The sequence below is a fragment of the Salvelinus sp. IW2-2015 genome, linkage group LG10 (assembly GCF_002910315.2).
Source record: "Salvelinus sp. IW2-2015 linkage group LG10, ASM291031v2, whole genome shotgun sequence".
Classification (NCBI taxonomy): Eukaryota; Metazoa; Chordata; class Actinopteri; order Salmoniformes; family Salmonidae; genus Salvelinus; species Salvelinus sp. IW2-2015.
This window is the reverse complement of record NC_036850.1, coordinates 7546886-7562666: the sequence shown is the minus strand read 5'-3', so window position 1 is coordinate 7562666 and position 15781 is coordinate 7546886. Positions and strand designations below refer to the sequence as shown.

Sequence of the window (15781 nt, the reverse complement as noted above, 5' to 3'; positions counted from 1 at the left end):
TATATATAAATACACCAGTATCATATCTCTAACCTTTTCTTTTTTTTTGTACATACTACATACGCTTGCAAGTATTTCATTTATTTAAATGAATATATTTAGGGTTTAATTGTTCTTATCACAACCGCTTTCCTTCCATAAGATTAGCTGAACAAGAGGCCGCAGCACTTTTCCACTCTTTAAGCTTGTGAGGGAGGGTGTATCCCCTAGCTAACGGAGGGCTCGCTGACCAGGGGATTTGGCTGCCCCCCAAGGAGTGTGCACGCATTACTTAACCAGACAACCCTTGCAGCAAAAAAAAACAAAAAAACATTACAATTGAAGTAATAAGGATAGATACAGCCAAGTCCTCAACTTCCTCCTCCTCCAGATCTCCGCCTTTCATTCTTTCCCCATCTTACCAAAATAACCAATATAACCAATATATCTGATAGCATCTCAAATTCATTTGGCAAAACTACTGTCTGCTGACTGATATACACATTGGGAATTTGGTCATATTTCGTTTTTTTTTATGCTTGTGTGTGTTTGTCTTCCAGAGTATTTGCAGTGGACAATGCTGTTGTTGAGTTCACGCTTCGTTCTCTGTCGGTGTGTTAGCTGTAACCATGGAGTCCGGTTTGCGAGTCATTCTATCCAACTCTGCCTGGACGTCAGTCAAAACCGGCTTCTGCCCTTGGAAAATAAAAGAGAGAAGAGAAAGTAATATCCTGTAGCTTCTGTGCCTGTACTAGAAATATGACATTGACTGTTATGGCCAGGCCAGCAAGCGGATGGAAACTGATGAGATGTGGCCCCATGCTAAATTACTTCAGTTGCATCACGTGACACATGCAAAACCAATCATAAGACATTCCATGCATATTCTTTCAGTTTTATGTCATTAGCTGAACGAGGCCAGTAGGACACAAGGCCACGGAAGTATGCTGGGACAATGGGTTAATTACAACTTCATACTGAATGGACGAACAAAAACGAGAGATAAGCAGTGAGCCGTGGTACGTGCTTGGTGTCATTTAGGGTGGTTTTGTGCCATTTTGCAACTAGAGAATGACACATTGTTAACAACTGTTGTCCCATGCATACAGGCCTTTCACCAGTTCCTCCAGTGGCAGAGGAGTCGAGTGGAACACTTTCCCCTCTAGGACCTGCCAAGAACTCCCTTTTCACCCTCTCAGGTTCTAGGGGTAAACTTCCAGACAACAGCATGGTCCAAAGGCAACAACAAGAGGCAGTTAAACCAGAGAGAAGCCAGTGACGCCCTGGAGGGCCAGGCCAGAGGAGACCTTACCTGTTTTCTTGACAGATCCTGGAGATCCTGCTCCTGCAGCTCCGGTGCCTGGACTCCCAGGGGACCCAGTCTTTTTACTCAAAAGGCTGTTAAAGAAGTTGGCCAGCACTCCCTCGTTTGCTGCTGCTCCTGAGACACAAACACATGAGACGAGCATCCCTTAGGATCAGAACCATGAGATTTAAAAGGAGAGATCTATTTCTTCCATACAATTCAGGCACACAAGTTATTACTGTATGATCATAGTATTCATAATTTCATCATTAAAAACAACTGTGCACACAGGATCATACTTTAACTGGAACACGATTTACATAATTAAATTCAATGCAGATGCATTCCTAGAGGATTAACTGTCTGTTTTTCATACAGCGTATCCAATTCCTTTCCTCCCCACATGTCCTTGCCAACAGCAACCAACTACAGGGTAGGGGTTACAGGTCTCAATTAAATTCGGTTTAATTTAAGCGGATCTATTCACACTGGTATGCACAGCTCCACCACTGAGCTTAATGGAGAAAATGTCAATATTTCTCCCCAAGCAAGGCCAGCGGAGGGAGGACTGCAGGAATCCATTGTTTATGGAATTATTTCAATAGCTACCTCAGGGGGGCAGTGGTTACACAGCAGTCACACACTTCCAACACCCAAATGAAGTGTTGCCCAAATGACTGCCAGTTCTCATACAACAGTTTCCATGATGCTCTGTAAAAATACAAAGAAAGGGTGGGCAGTAAGTTCCAGTGGTCCAACTTACCCTTCATGTTGGGGTCAGGTTTCTTGACCGCGGTCATTGGCGAGACGCTGGCTACATTGGTAGGGCCTGTACGCCCAGTGGGTCGAGGCGAGCCAGAAGCAGTCCGTCCAGGAGATTCCTGAAACACAGACAGAAGACAGAGAGCGGAGTACAGTTGAGGCAATTCAAATTAATCATGGCTCCTATTGATGAAATGATTGTCATCCAACTCTCATTTGTCAAGAGAAAGTGGTCAGGAGAAAAACAGAAGAAAAAAAAGTGGTTGATGTTATCACACTTACTGTTGATCCTCTTGTTGGTGTGGCCGGCTGCTTGGCCAGCAAAGACTTCAGAACAGACAAAAAGAAAAATGGTGTGACAGTTCTACTTTCACTCTAATAATTGGAGCCATAAAATTCAGCATTTTTATATTTTATTTTCCAACCCTCGTAACATTCCCAGAAACACTTTCTTCACAGATTATGGGCATAGTAGAAAAACATTGCATGGATGGATACTGGTAGCTTGATCTAACAGGGATTGACTGAAGCCCAGTACAAAAAGGAAACGCTCTTTGCCCTAAGGCAACCACGTGATCTCTCAGAAACAACACCCTTTCAACCAATTAGGCTAAAGCCCTGGGAGTCCTCAGGCTCCTGATTGGCCCGTGAGGAAGTACAGAATAGGAACCTCAGGCTTTGAAGCCTGGGAAAGGCTAATAAAATGAAACTGTCTCCACTATCCACAATCATAGCTTTGAACAAAACCAATCATTTTATTCTCAGCTCACTACCATCTAGTGTGCATCTTTAGAAGAGGAAATGAAATGGAATTGCAACCATGAAAGGCAACCCAGAACTGTGTGTTCTAGAATGTAAACAAACATACCTGTTGCTTCATAAGGAACACCTGCTCGTCCTCCGCGTTGACCTCCTTATCATGAACCAGCTGGAGAGAGAAGGCATGAATGTCCAACCAAGGGAGATGCATAAGATAAATTTGTCAAATGCCAAATGTCCTAGTCATGTCTCTTATCCGTAGAAGTCTCATGATCCTACCTTCCGTACTGGAGGCTTCATGATGAAGTCTTCAAAGGGGTCTTCAGGTCTCACTGTTGTGAAATTTTCATGCAGAATTGCAATCTTCTTCTCATTGTCCCATCCAGATGGACTAGGAAAGGAAAACAGTTTTGTTTGGTACTCAAGCACTGACCAATAGTTTGTTACAATAACCATCAATGACGATACAGTACATGTTCATATAACTTCAGAACTCTCCACCAATCATATCTGGGGGGGCAGGTATCCTAGTGTTTAAGAGCGTCGGGCCAGTAACCGAAAGTTAGCTGGTTTTAATCCCAGAGCCAACTAGGTGAAACATCGATGTGCCCTTGAGCAAGGCACTTAACCCCAATTGCTCCTGTTAGTCGCTCTGGAAAAGCATGTGTGCTAAATCAGTGGTTCCGAAACTGTGGGGGGTGCGAGGACACACGCAGGGGTTCCCCCCCCAAAAAATGTTAACATTCATAAAAATAAAAATAAATTCAACTCAGTCCAGCTCTAAGCTTACTCTTGAAAGTTGTAATAGTAGAATGCACAAGGTACAATTTCACAATTAGGTAATGCATCATCATTTCCTCTTGTCATGTTAGTCATTGCATACCTTAGAGAGCTATTTATAACTTGTCAGAAATGTCCAGATCAACTAGCCCATGTCAGCTAACATTCTTTAATTTAGTTTCTTTTAGCCCATAGATAGTAATTCTTTAGTAACTCAATTACCACATAAACACACTAGACATGGCAAAACATATAGAATTTCAATTATTTTTGATTTTAAAAAACGGGAAAATGTTCTTTGCACCACATAACAAAATGTGCAGAACTGTAGAAAAGTGTGTGTCATGAACAGTAACTGTGCCCATAGAAATAGACATGGGGCACACGCAGGGAGAGCGTGGGATGTTCCCCAATGCAGGAAGGGGGCGTGTTAGTACATTACATTTGAAGGGATTCTTGCATTCTCTGGCATTGTGTTGCCCCTTTGTACATTGAAATGTTCCGTCTTTCTTGTTTGAGGCAATCAAAAGGCCAAATCACAAGATGAAAAATAATTACCTCAATACATGGGCATCTAACAGAGCATTCACTTACATCAAAATAGCATCCTTCTCCACAACTAAGGCAGGCGTGGTGAACTGGAAGTCATATATTTTGTGCACTATGTATTTATATAGGAGGTCCAAGTTCTTCTCCTCTTTGACAGAGGTGTAAATCAATGCAGCTCCATCTGTCAGGTGGGGTTAAGGAACATGCAGACATGATAGGGCACAAAATTAAATAAAACACGTACAGTTGAAGTCAGAAGTTTACATACACTTAGGTTGGAGTCATTAAAACTCGTTTTTCAACCACTCCACAAATTTCTTGTTAACAAACTATAGTTTTGGCAAGTCGGTTAGGACATCTACTTTGTGCATGACAAGCAATTTTTCCAACAATTGTTTACAGACAGATTATTTCACTGCATCACAATTCCAGTGGGTCAGAAGTTTACATACACTAAGTTGACTGTGACTTTAAACAGCTTCGAAAATTCCAGAAAAAAATGGCATGGCTTTAGAAGCTTCTGATAGGCTAAATGACATAATTTGAGTCAATTGGAGGTGTACCTGTGGATGTATTTCAAGGCCTACCTTCAAACTCAGTGCCTCTTTGCTTGACATCATGGGAAAATCAAAAGAAAATCAGCCAAGACCTCAGAAAAGAAAAATGCAGACCTCCACAAGTCTGGTTCATCCTTGGGAGCAATATCCAAATGCCTGAAGATACCACGTTCATCTGTACAAACAATAGTACGCAAGTATAAACACCATGGGACCACGCAGCCGTTATACCGCTCAGGAAGGAGACGCGTTGTGTCTCCTAGAGATGAACGTACTTGTGTGAAAAGTGCAAATCAATCCCAGAACAACAGCAAAAGACAGTGTGAAGATGCTGGAGGAAACAGGTACAAAAGTATCTATATCCACAGTAAAACGAGTCCCATATCGACATAACCTGAAAGGCCGCTCAGCAAGGAAGAAGCCACTGCTCCAAAACCGCCATAAAAAAGCCAGACTTCGGTTTGCAACTGCACATGGAGACAAAGATTGTACTTTTTGGAGAAATGTCCTCTGGTCTGATGAAACAAAAAAGGAACTGTTTGGCCATAAGGACCATCGTTATGTTTGGAGTAAAAAGGGGGTGGCTTGCAAGCTGAAGAACACCATCCCAACCGTGAATCACGAGGAAGGAAGATTATGTGGATATATTGAAGCAACATCTCAAGACATCAGTCAGGAAGTTAAAGCTTGGTCGCAAATGAGTCTTCCAAATGGACAATGACCCCAAGCATACTTCCAAAGTTGTGGCAAAATGGCTTAAGGACAACAAAGTCAAGGTATTGTAGTGTCCGTCACAAAGCCCTGACCTCAATCCTATAGAAAATTTGAAAAAGCGTGTGTGAGCAAGGAGGCCTACAAACCTGACTCGGTTACACCAGATCTGTCAGGAGGAATGGGTCAAAATTCACCTAACTTATTGTGGGAATCTTGTAGAAGGCTACCCGAAACATTTGATGCAAGTTAAACAATTTAAAGGCAATGCTACCAAATACTAATTGAGTACATGTAAACTTCTGMCCCACTGGGAATGTGATGAAAGAAATAAAAGCTGAAATAAATTCTTATTATTCTGACATTTCACATTCTTAAAATAAAGCGGTGACCCTAACTGACCTAAGACTAGGATTAAATGTCAGGAATGGTAAAAAAAACGGAGTTTAAACGCATTTCGCTAAGGTGTACGTACATTTCCGACTTCAACTGTATAATATTGCATCTATGGTGGGGCCTGTCATTCTAAGAAGGGAGAGTTGTGTTTGAGTGGAAAGGATACACTGTAAGCAGAATCGTCGGATGTGGGACTGGATGAAGTCGAAGTGCTCCTCTCTGAAGTCGTGCTCCTTCTCTAAAACACTGACTGCATCACACTGTGGAGAGAGAGACATCATTATAACACTGTACATAGCCATAATGACATGAAATGTCTATTCCTTTTAAACTTGTGAGCGTAACTTTTACTGTTCATTTTTAGATTGTTTATTTTACTTTTGTTTATCTATTTCACTTGCTCTGGCAATGTAAACATATGTTTCCCATGCCAATAAAGTCCTTTGGATTTAACTGACAGAGAAAGAGCGAGAAAGAGAGCAAAGTAGACGGCAATTAGGCTACAACTGGAGCAAGTAAACCATACCTTCCTGAGGGACATAAAAATGACTCGCATTAGCTCAAGCTTAGCTCACTTCGCCATGCCTCCCTTTCAGTCTCAGCCCTGACCCTCCCTCACTTCCGCTCTCCTCCCCTCGCTTGCAAGTTCCCCTCCGCACTCCCTCCGGGAGGAGCAGTAAGACCCTGCAGGCAGGCCCCACCCTGTCTCTCACACACATATACACTTCCCCACAGTGACCACAAGATGGTAACCTTGACAACAACAAGGCTGACTGGCTGRGCATGACTCAGGGAATGCCAGGCTAGCTACTTCCTGAAATWAAAAAATGGCAGTAGCAAAGACAGCAGGCCTAGTTAAATATGCAGGAGCCCGTCATTAAATATACATACCCAAGTGCCACACTCAGTGGGATTTAAAGGGATATTTTGCAATTTGAGCAGAGGTTCTTTATCTACTTCCCAAAGTCAGATGAACTTGTGGATACCATTTGTATATGTCTCGGTGACCAGTATGAAGGAAGTTAGAGGTAGTTTTGAGAGCCAATGCTAACTAGCGTTAGCACAATGACTGGAAGTATATGGTATCTGCTAGCATGCTTAATCATTTAAAACCTGTGTATCTGTGTCAGCGAGTAAACTGGCATTCATATTCCTTATAGCTCAGTAAACGGCAGCAGGTGGTGCAATGTAGTTCTCACTCAATTATCAAACTCAATGACATAATGAATTTAGAAAATACAGCAAATGGCCTCCCGAGTGGCGCAGCGGTTTAAGGCACTGCATCGCAGTGTTGTGGTGTCACTACAGCCTGTGGTTCGACCAGCTGTGACACAACCTGCCGTGAACGGGAGTCCCATAGGGTGGCGCACAATTGGCCCAGCGTCATCCGGGTTAGGAGAGGGTTTGGCCAGAGGGGCTTTACTTGGCTCATGGCGCTCTAGCGACTCTTTGTGGCGGGCCGGGCAACTGCAGGCTGACCTCGGTCGACAGTTGAACGGTGTTTCCTCCAACACATTGGTGCGGCTGGCTTTTGGGTTAAGCAAGCGGATGTTAAGAGCTGTTTTGCGGGTCATGTTTCGGAGGACGCATGACTCGACCTTCACCTCTCCCGAGCCTGTTGGGGAGTTGCAGCGGAGACAAGATAGTAATATCACAAAATTGGGGAGATTGCAAAAACAAACAAATTAAAGAAAAAGAAAATACAGCAAATAGTCTGAATATATGGAACACGTAATGACAGCAGACTAAGACATAACACACTTCAAATCCACAAAATCCATATGTATAGTGCCTGAAGAGAGGACACTTCACTAATGCTCTGAGAGTATATTCAACAAACTGCACTAAAGACCAATATGAATTCCCCAGGAGTGAAATAAGCCTTTCCTCCCTAAAGGCAGAAGAGAAATAGAAAAACAGTGAGCAGTGAAAAGAATACATTCACTCGTCCTCGTCATGACTAGCATGTGAAGTACTGATGACTGACAACATTGTGTTCTTTTAAAGCAGCCATTTGCCAGAAGCTCATGGACATGGAATAATGTGGTGCTTTCATGGGCTGAAGATGCTACCTCACGGGCAACACTAAAAACCAGCAACTCAAGACGGGGGATGATCAGGCACCAACCGTGAAATGGACTGCCAGAGTGGAGCATCAATGGTGTACTAGTTAGTTGTGGATCAGTGTTATTTAAAATCTTTCAGTACAAAAACTGTCTATTCATTTCAAAACTGGTGCCTAAAAATGGCAGGCTACTACTTTCATGTACCTACAGTACCAGTCAAAAGTTTGGGCAAACTCATTCAAGGGTTTTTATTTTTACTATTTTCTACATTGTAAAATAATAGTCAARACATCTACTATTATTAACTATTAAATAACACATATGGAATCATGTAGTAACCCCMAAAAAAGTGTTAAACAAATCAAAATATAATTGATATTGTTCAAAGTTGCCACCCTTTGCCTTGACAACGTTGCACACTCTTGGCATTCTCTCAACCAGCTTCATTCTCTCAACCAGCTTCACCTGGAATGCTTTTCCAACAGTCTTGAAGGAGTTCCCACATATGCTGAGCACTTGGCTGCTTTTCCTTCACCTCTGTGGTCCAACTCATCCCAAACCATCTCAATTGGGTTGAGATCAGGTGATTGTGGAGCCCAGGTCATCTGAAGCAGCACTCCATCACTCTCCTTCTTGGTCAAATAGCCCTTACACAGCCTGGAGATGTGTTTGGGGTCATTGTCCTGTTGAAAAACAAATGACAGTCCCACTAAGCGCAAACCAGGTGTGATGGCGAACCAAACCAGATGTATCGCTGCAGAATGATGTGGTAGCCATGCTGGTTAAGTGTGCCCTGATATAAATCACTGACAGCATCACCAGCAAAGCACCGCCACACCATCAGAACTCGTCATCGATGCTTCATGGTGGTAACAACACACGCAGAGATAATCCGTTCACCTACTCTGCGTCTCACAAAGACACAGAGGTTGGAACCAAAAATCTAATTTGGATTTATCAGACCAAAGGATTGCAGCAAAGTTCCTTTGCAGCAATTCGACCATGAAGGCCTGATTCACGCAGTCTCCTCTGAACAGTTGATATTGAGATGTGTCGGTTACTTGAACTCTGTGAAGCATTTATTTGGGCTGCAATCTGAGGTGCAGTTAACTCTAATGAACTTATCCTCTGCAGCAGAGGCAACTCTGGGTCTTCTTTTCCTGTGGCGGTCCTCATGGAGGTTTTTGCGACTGCACTTGGAAGAAACGTTCAAAGTTCTTAATTTTCCAGACTGACCGACCATGTCTTAAAGTAATGGGCTGTCGTTTCTCTTTGCTTATTTGAGCTGTTCTTGCCATAATATGGACTTGGTCTTATACCAAATAGGGCTATATTCTGTATACCACCCTTACCTTGTCACAACACAACTGATTGGCTCAACTGCATTAAGGAAAGAAATTCCACTAATTAAATTATAACAAGGCACACCTGTTAATTGAAATGCATTCCAGGTGACTACCTCATGAGGATAGTTGAGAGAATGCCAAGACTGTGCAAAGCTGTCATCAAAGCAAATGGTAGCTATTTGAAAAATCTCAAATATAATTTGATTTGTTAAACACTTTTTTGGTTAATACATGGATTCCATGTGTTATTTCTTAGTTTTGATGTCTTCACTATTATTCTACAATGTAGAAAATAGTAAAAATAAAGAAAAACCCTTGAATGCGTAGGTGTGTCCAAACTTTTTTTTTTAAACGGTATATTTCAACCAGACAGCCTCAACTTACCTTTGTGCAAACTATTAGCACTGGAATGCCCAGGTTGTGTGTGAGTACGTTTTCCCCGAGCGGTAGCACCACGCCCTCGTCATCCCCCCCTGCAGCAGGAGCCCGTCTCTGGGGAGAGGCTGGGTCGGCTCCCTCCGGCTCTGTGTATTCCTGGAAAGCCTTCACCACTGTGGGGCAGACAGGGGACGGCCGCATTGGTTAGGCCAGTCGCAATGCACCTTTTTCATTTGGAGGATCAATAATCTTTACAAGATTTATTAACACAGGTTGTATAGAGAGCATACATTTTCTTCTGATTGAAATAAAGCATGCAGGACAGCATCACAAATGAGTACTCCATAACTAGGGCCCTGAGTTTTTAAAGACCAAGTGACCTGACAAGGAATAAATGCAGTCCCTGTTCCCCCAGACCCAGCCATTCTCACTGAGCTCCAGAACTCACTGCACCATGTCTGTAGAGACATTAGCTGATCTGACAGCAGCTCCTCTCCTGCCTGCTCCACTACCCAGACTGGAGAATAACTCCCACCGTGTTTTACACACATAACTAACCGTCTGCCTTAGTCAAGCAGACAACAGCCCATCCATCGTCTAGCTATTCATGCCACTATGTGCTGTTAACTCCAACTAAACAGAATATCAATGACAATTAGCTTCTCCTGGACTTTCTACAGGACTCAACCCTAGAGACTGTAGTCGGTAGATATGTAAAACAAGCGCAAAAGCTTTCAGAACGACTCGCTAAGCTTTTAGTACTACTTGCTAATATATTTACACTCCAAAGAGCTTAACTAACATGATGGATCCATAGATTGATGGATCCATATATTTCTACAGCAAAACACAACAAAGGCTAGGTCTATTTGTCTATTTCGGTATAAAGGAGAAGCATAACTCCCAATAGGGCACTGCTGCAGGCATCTGTGTTGGCAGTCTGTCCCCTGTATGCATCCCAGAACAGCAGCTGTGAGCAGTGGTCTGGGAAGGCACTTCCCCTTCCTCAGGAACCTTAGGAATGTGGTTACAGTTAACCCAGAGAGCCAATGTTGCTACAGCACTTCCCTCCACCAGGAACAGAACAACCCTTAGGGTGCTGGGCTGCCTGGCCTGGGCCCTGTGATGTAAACTCCAGCTGATTGGGAACAGGGATGGGATCAGACTCCCTGTTCAGGCTCTGATCTGTGCCAGCTAAAGCTACAGGGGGCCAGCAGAACCTAGACGCAACAGTCTCAACTAACAAAAACAAACCAAAAGATGCAAATGTGCAATTGCCCTAGTGTAACACTACAGCATTTACTCTCTTGGACAAACAAGTGTCTACAAAGAACTCAAATAACTGGGTGTACAAAAAAATGCCTGGCTCACATTGTGTTCAAGGAAAACATTCTTAGGCAGGCACTTCTCAGCCATTGAGCTTTGTTTTTTCTCCTTGGATATTTTGGTAGACTGCCTTGGTGGGAGTGACATACATAGCTTAGGCCTACATTTCTTACATAACCTGGCTGAGCAGCAAAGCATCTTTAGTAAGGTAGTAACAGTAAAGTGCCTGTCAGAAAGGTGCAGTGGTCACACTTCTAGCCTTCACATCTGTACAGTTATAAATCCAGATTTCTCATCATTCAGACACCACTTTAAATCAGAAGGACAGACAAAGACAAGAGCGTGAATCGTCCATCGTTCGACTTTGCCCACTTAACCGTTCCAGTACAAACATGGGTGGGGCCAAATAGCTTTACAGTATAAGCATTAGCCTAGATATGATAATGACCAATTTGAAGCGTAATTTCCATTTTTTCCCTGCAAGACCCTTCAGCTTTGTGGCCTATAATGCAGAGATATATTCCAGAATCCTGATAATGACAGTTGTTAATAGAAAACTGTTGATCTGTGTTATTTCAGTGCATGATACAGCAAGGAATGGTTCCGCTACAGAGCACCATCAAGCTGCTCCAGTTTCAACTGAGCCAGAACGTCCTGCCCACTCGATATCCCTTCCATGCTTAGACTCAATCTGGTGTCAGAAGAAACCATGATACAACACTGTTGTAAGGGCGCCTGGACACCCCTCCTCCCTTTAGATATGTCGCACTAGTCTGACATGTGCAGTGATGACATCATTACCGACATCCTGAAAGATGACTGTCTGGATGATATGCTACTCTGCTAGATTGGAAAGCTGTAACTGTTTGTGGGTGGGCGTGTATTCAACAAGAGAGTTTAGCAGGGAGCATATACCAGCCTGGCTACCTGTGTTGGATATCAGCAAACACCATTTGCCAAAATCAGGCCTCCAATATTGAACAAAGTAAAACGTATTTACTAGTACAACACAATCCACAATGAAAAACAAGGCTTGACAACTATGCAAAGGCTTTCCTCCCTATATTGAGAAAGAAAAGTCAAACCAAGTCTTCATCTGTAAAAATGACGTAATTTAGCCTACAGTATAGATTCAGTAAATCACTGATTATTGGTCCAGTAGAAGGGTTCAGATTATGCAAAATATTCAATATTTGTATAGAATGCAGTAATGTGCTACCTTACCTCAAAGCTTTTTTGCCTACAGAAACATCATCCTTCTGCCACTTCCCCTTTCACACATTTAAGTTTGTTAACAGTTAGGCCTAGTGGTTCTCCAATCATAAACCTGACACTTAAGTCCAGAGTAGTCATAGGCCTACAGTTGATTGATGACAAAAACAATAGTGAACCTATCCACTAGGATTATTTGAGCACATTAAACATGGCATTGGTTTAATTCTGGATTGCAAAATCAAACCAATCTCTAAAGCATCTCCAAGCAGAGTAACCTTCAGACAGCCTGCTCAAGAGAACCTCAGATAACCCCCGGCTCTTGTAAGAGCATGCAAGTTCAGAGCACAAAAGAGCACTTCATGATAATTTCTAAAATGATCAGGAGGGAGCATTCAGTACATAAGACACAGTGCTCAACAGACTAGGCTTTTGGTCATCATGACTGAACACAGCTGATAATCATGGGCCTTTCTGATGACCTACAAACTACCATGACCATGTGTAATTTTATACTTCAGTGTCTGCTTTCTACTGCCATTCCCTTTAGTTTAAATGAAAAACCAGCCAGCATCCAAACTGTAGCCTAAATTTGTTATGTAAGCATACATCTCATTGGGTCTGTCTGGGGATGTTCACTATGCTGCAGACACTTGCCAAACAAAACCCATATCATCAGCTCCACGAGCATCTCGCAACATAAAGGGAAGCAATTATCATCACCTCTACTGTCTGATTGCCAAACAAACATAGCTCAATGTTGGGACTGGCCTTTGCTTGGACAATCGTCCCCACAGACACTGTCGCAGCAGCCAAGGTGAAGTAGATGATTCAGCACTACTTACTCCTCTGCTCCATCGCTCTCATCTCCTCCGGCGGGATCTTGAGCTTGTCCACATGATCACGCAGCACGCTGGCCCACTTCTGGAGCGACTCCATGATGGTCCAGGGTCTTGACATGTCTGCCACAAACACTGCCAAGCTGTCGTTCAGCGACTCTGCTGTCACTGCAAACTTTAGCAGGCCTTTGTGATACAARTCCCCATCCAGGATCCACACGTTACAGCGTGTAAGGTCTGCCAATATTCAGAGATTTACAGTCACGCAAAAAATAACATGTAGCCTAACCCATGTACACTTGTATTTTTTGCCACTAAAACAGGGAACTTACCATCTATGTCCTCATCGTGGACATTCAGATACAGATACTCCAGGCCTCTTCCTTTCTTATTGTGCTCTGCTCCTTGGAGTTTTGCCATAATCGTTGTCTTTCCTGACCCATCCTCACCTGAAACATTTCAACACAAATGGGTTAATGTCATGTTATTGTTATGATTTGGTTTGGTTTATTTGACTTAAGACAACATTTATTACCTGTATAATGTTATATGCAACCTCTCCTGAAAATAAGCTACTTCTCCCTTTTGATGTGATTACAAGTTACTGAAGGCTATGGATTTACACTTACCAAACACCAATATGTTCTTCCCGGATGGCAACTTAGAACTTGAACGTGTTGAAACCTCACTGAGAATTGAAGTCCTGAAGGGAATAACAACGCAATTAGTTTGCTATCACATGATGCAATTAAGTAGCCTAGGCCTAACACATATAGCCTACTGGTAGGTGTCTGTCTGCATGTCTGTCTGGCCACCAAGACCGTTAGCTAGCTATCACTTGTTACGCTAATTAGCCTACCTTGTCAAATGAGCTTTTGAGTGTCASCTGTCACTGATCATAGCTAGCTAGATCGTTTCTTAAGTTTGAATATTTTATAAAATAAGTTTGACTGGCTTGGCAATATTATAGCATAGCTAGTTATGTAGCTGTAACTATCAAGGAACAAAAATGATTGTGTCTACGGGGCTAGCTGGAAAGCAAGGTAGTTAACGTTACATTCTTTGGTCCTGCACAATCAGACGACAATAACTTGGCTAGTTAGCTAGTTAACGCGCCTGTTATTGGTATTGATTTGGAGTGGATATTGGTTAGCTTGCCTAGTTAACTATAAGGTTGGTTCGTTTGTTATTGTAACTGGTTAGTTATGTAGCCACACTAACTAGCTGAACGAACGTTTGCTATCGTAACTACAGTACGCGTTAGCAATAACTGTTTTGAAGGCATCCGGGACCGTTTTGATGACAGCACCCGGCAGTGACAAAGCACATTAAACAAGTTAATAAAAAACTTTTCCGTTACAGAAAATAGCACATTGTAAATCACGAGTACTTGAACTTGCCATAGGTTTTGTCCTTCCTCGTCTTCGTTGCTATTTTCCATAGTGTCGCCTGCCCCGGCTGCGCCCAGGAACTTCTTCTCCAGAACGGGAGCCATCTTCTTTCTACAGCCACAAAGAGAGAGGCGCGACTTGGGCGCCCTAGGACCTTGTTAAAATTGTGTGCACCCGATTTACACCGCAACAAATCCCGGAATGCGGCTCATCATTGATGGTTCAAAATCTATAGCTAAACAACACAGAGAAAGAAGTAGGATACCTACCACATCTTGCTATCAACCAAGCACCAGATACAAACAAAGGGTCAAAGCTGATGATAACTTATGGTGATAATATTCAATCATCATTTTTTCTGTGGCCCAATCAAAATATCTGAAGTGRGCTAGTGTACAATATTTTGCGCATACTAAACCCAGTGCACCTACAGAACTCAGTAGCCTCCTTCCAAAAACTACATCTGATTATATCATAATTATTTACTCAATGATTTACTGTAATCATGAAAGAGGGGGAAAATAAGACAAAGAAAAACAACAAGTTACCATGACAGTGTTGTGTAGGCTAATTGTGATCAGGCATAATAACAGCGCGCTCAGTACGCGTTGGCTTGCATGATGTCATCCTGCAAGGCTGACTGACTTATTTTTAATATTGGGCATTGTACACTTAACAACTGGTCCAGGATCAGTTGTACAGCTAGGCCATAATACATTTGGGTAAGTTTGGGGTGGAAAGAGCTGACTGCACATCAGTTGTAAGACCAAAGAAAATGAACTGGAGCAGCAGAGCAGACGAGTAGACCGTATTGCAGACAAGTAAAGTGATGCCACCTAGTGGAATCATAAGAAGGCAACATATAGATTTAGATTTAGAGTGTATTAGTCACATGCACATGGTTGCAGATGTAAATGCAGGGTCCAGTGAAAATCTTCAACTCCGAGCTCCAACAGGTGGGGTAGGTGATTGGCAGGTAGCTGATTGGGTGGCTATTCAGCAGCCTAACGGTCTGGGGATAGAAGCTATTGGCCAGTCTATAAACGAAATGCTAAATTTAAAAAAAATCGCTTCCATCACTCAGACGCGTGCAGTACAGGAACATCATGGACAAATTTAAACGGTCATAAGAAAAGACACGCTGTTACAGTATTCTATGCTGCAGTAGTTTATGTGTCGGGGGGCTAGGGTCAGTTGGTTATATCTGGAGTACTTCTCCTGTCTTATCCGGTGTCCTGTGTGAATTTAAGTATGCTCTCTCTAATTCTCTCCTTCTCTCTTTCTTTCTCTCTCTCGGAGGACCTGAGCCCTAGGACCATGCGTCAGGACTACCGGGCATGATGACTCCTTGCTGTCCCCAGTCCACCTGGCCTTGCTGCTGTTCCAGTTTCAACTGTTCTGCCTGCGGCTATGGAACCCTGACC

The 15781-nt window shown here is 42.9% G+C and overlaps 1 protein-coding gene across 2 annotated transcripts; it reads right to left on the bottom strand.

Moving 5' to 3' along the window:
• Positions 1-474: 474 nt before the first annotated feature.
• Positions 475-14490, bottom strand: LOC111969239 (cytoplasmic dynein 1 light intermediate chain 2). 2 transcript variants are annotated; one of them, XM_023995251.2, is made up of 13 exons: positions 14367-14490; positions 13596-13669; positions 13299-13415; positions 12973-13203; positions 9596-9762; positions 5966-6059; positions 4181-4316; positions 3086-3197; positions 2916-2975; positions 2330-2374; positions 2049-2166; positions 1292-1420; positions 475-675 (listed from the first exon to the last, which is right to left on the bottom strand). In XM_023995251.2, exons 1-13 carry the CDS (start codon positions 14459-14461, stop codon positions 572-574), a joined length of 1482 nt encoding a protein of 493 aa, XP_023851019.1. In that variant the 5' UTR covers positions 14462-14490; the 3' UTR covers positions 475-571. The 2 variants fall into 2 exon arrangements, with proteins under 2 accessions (XP_023851019.1, XP_023851020.1); XM_023995252.2 differs by having other exon boundaries at positions 475-670.
• Between the last annotated feature and the right edge of the window lie 1291 nt (positions 14491-15781).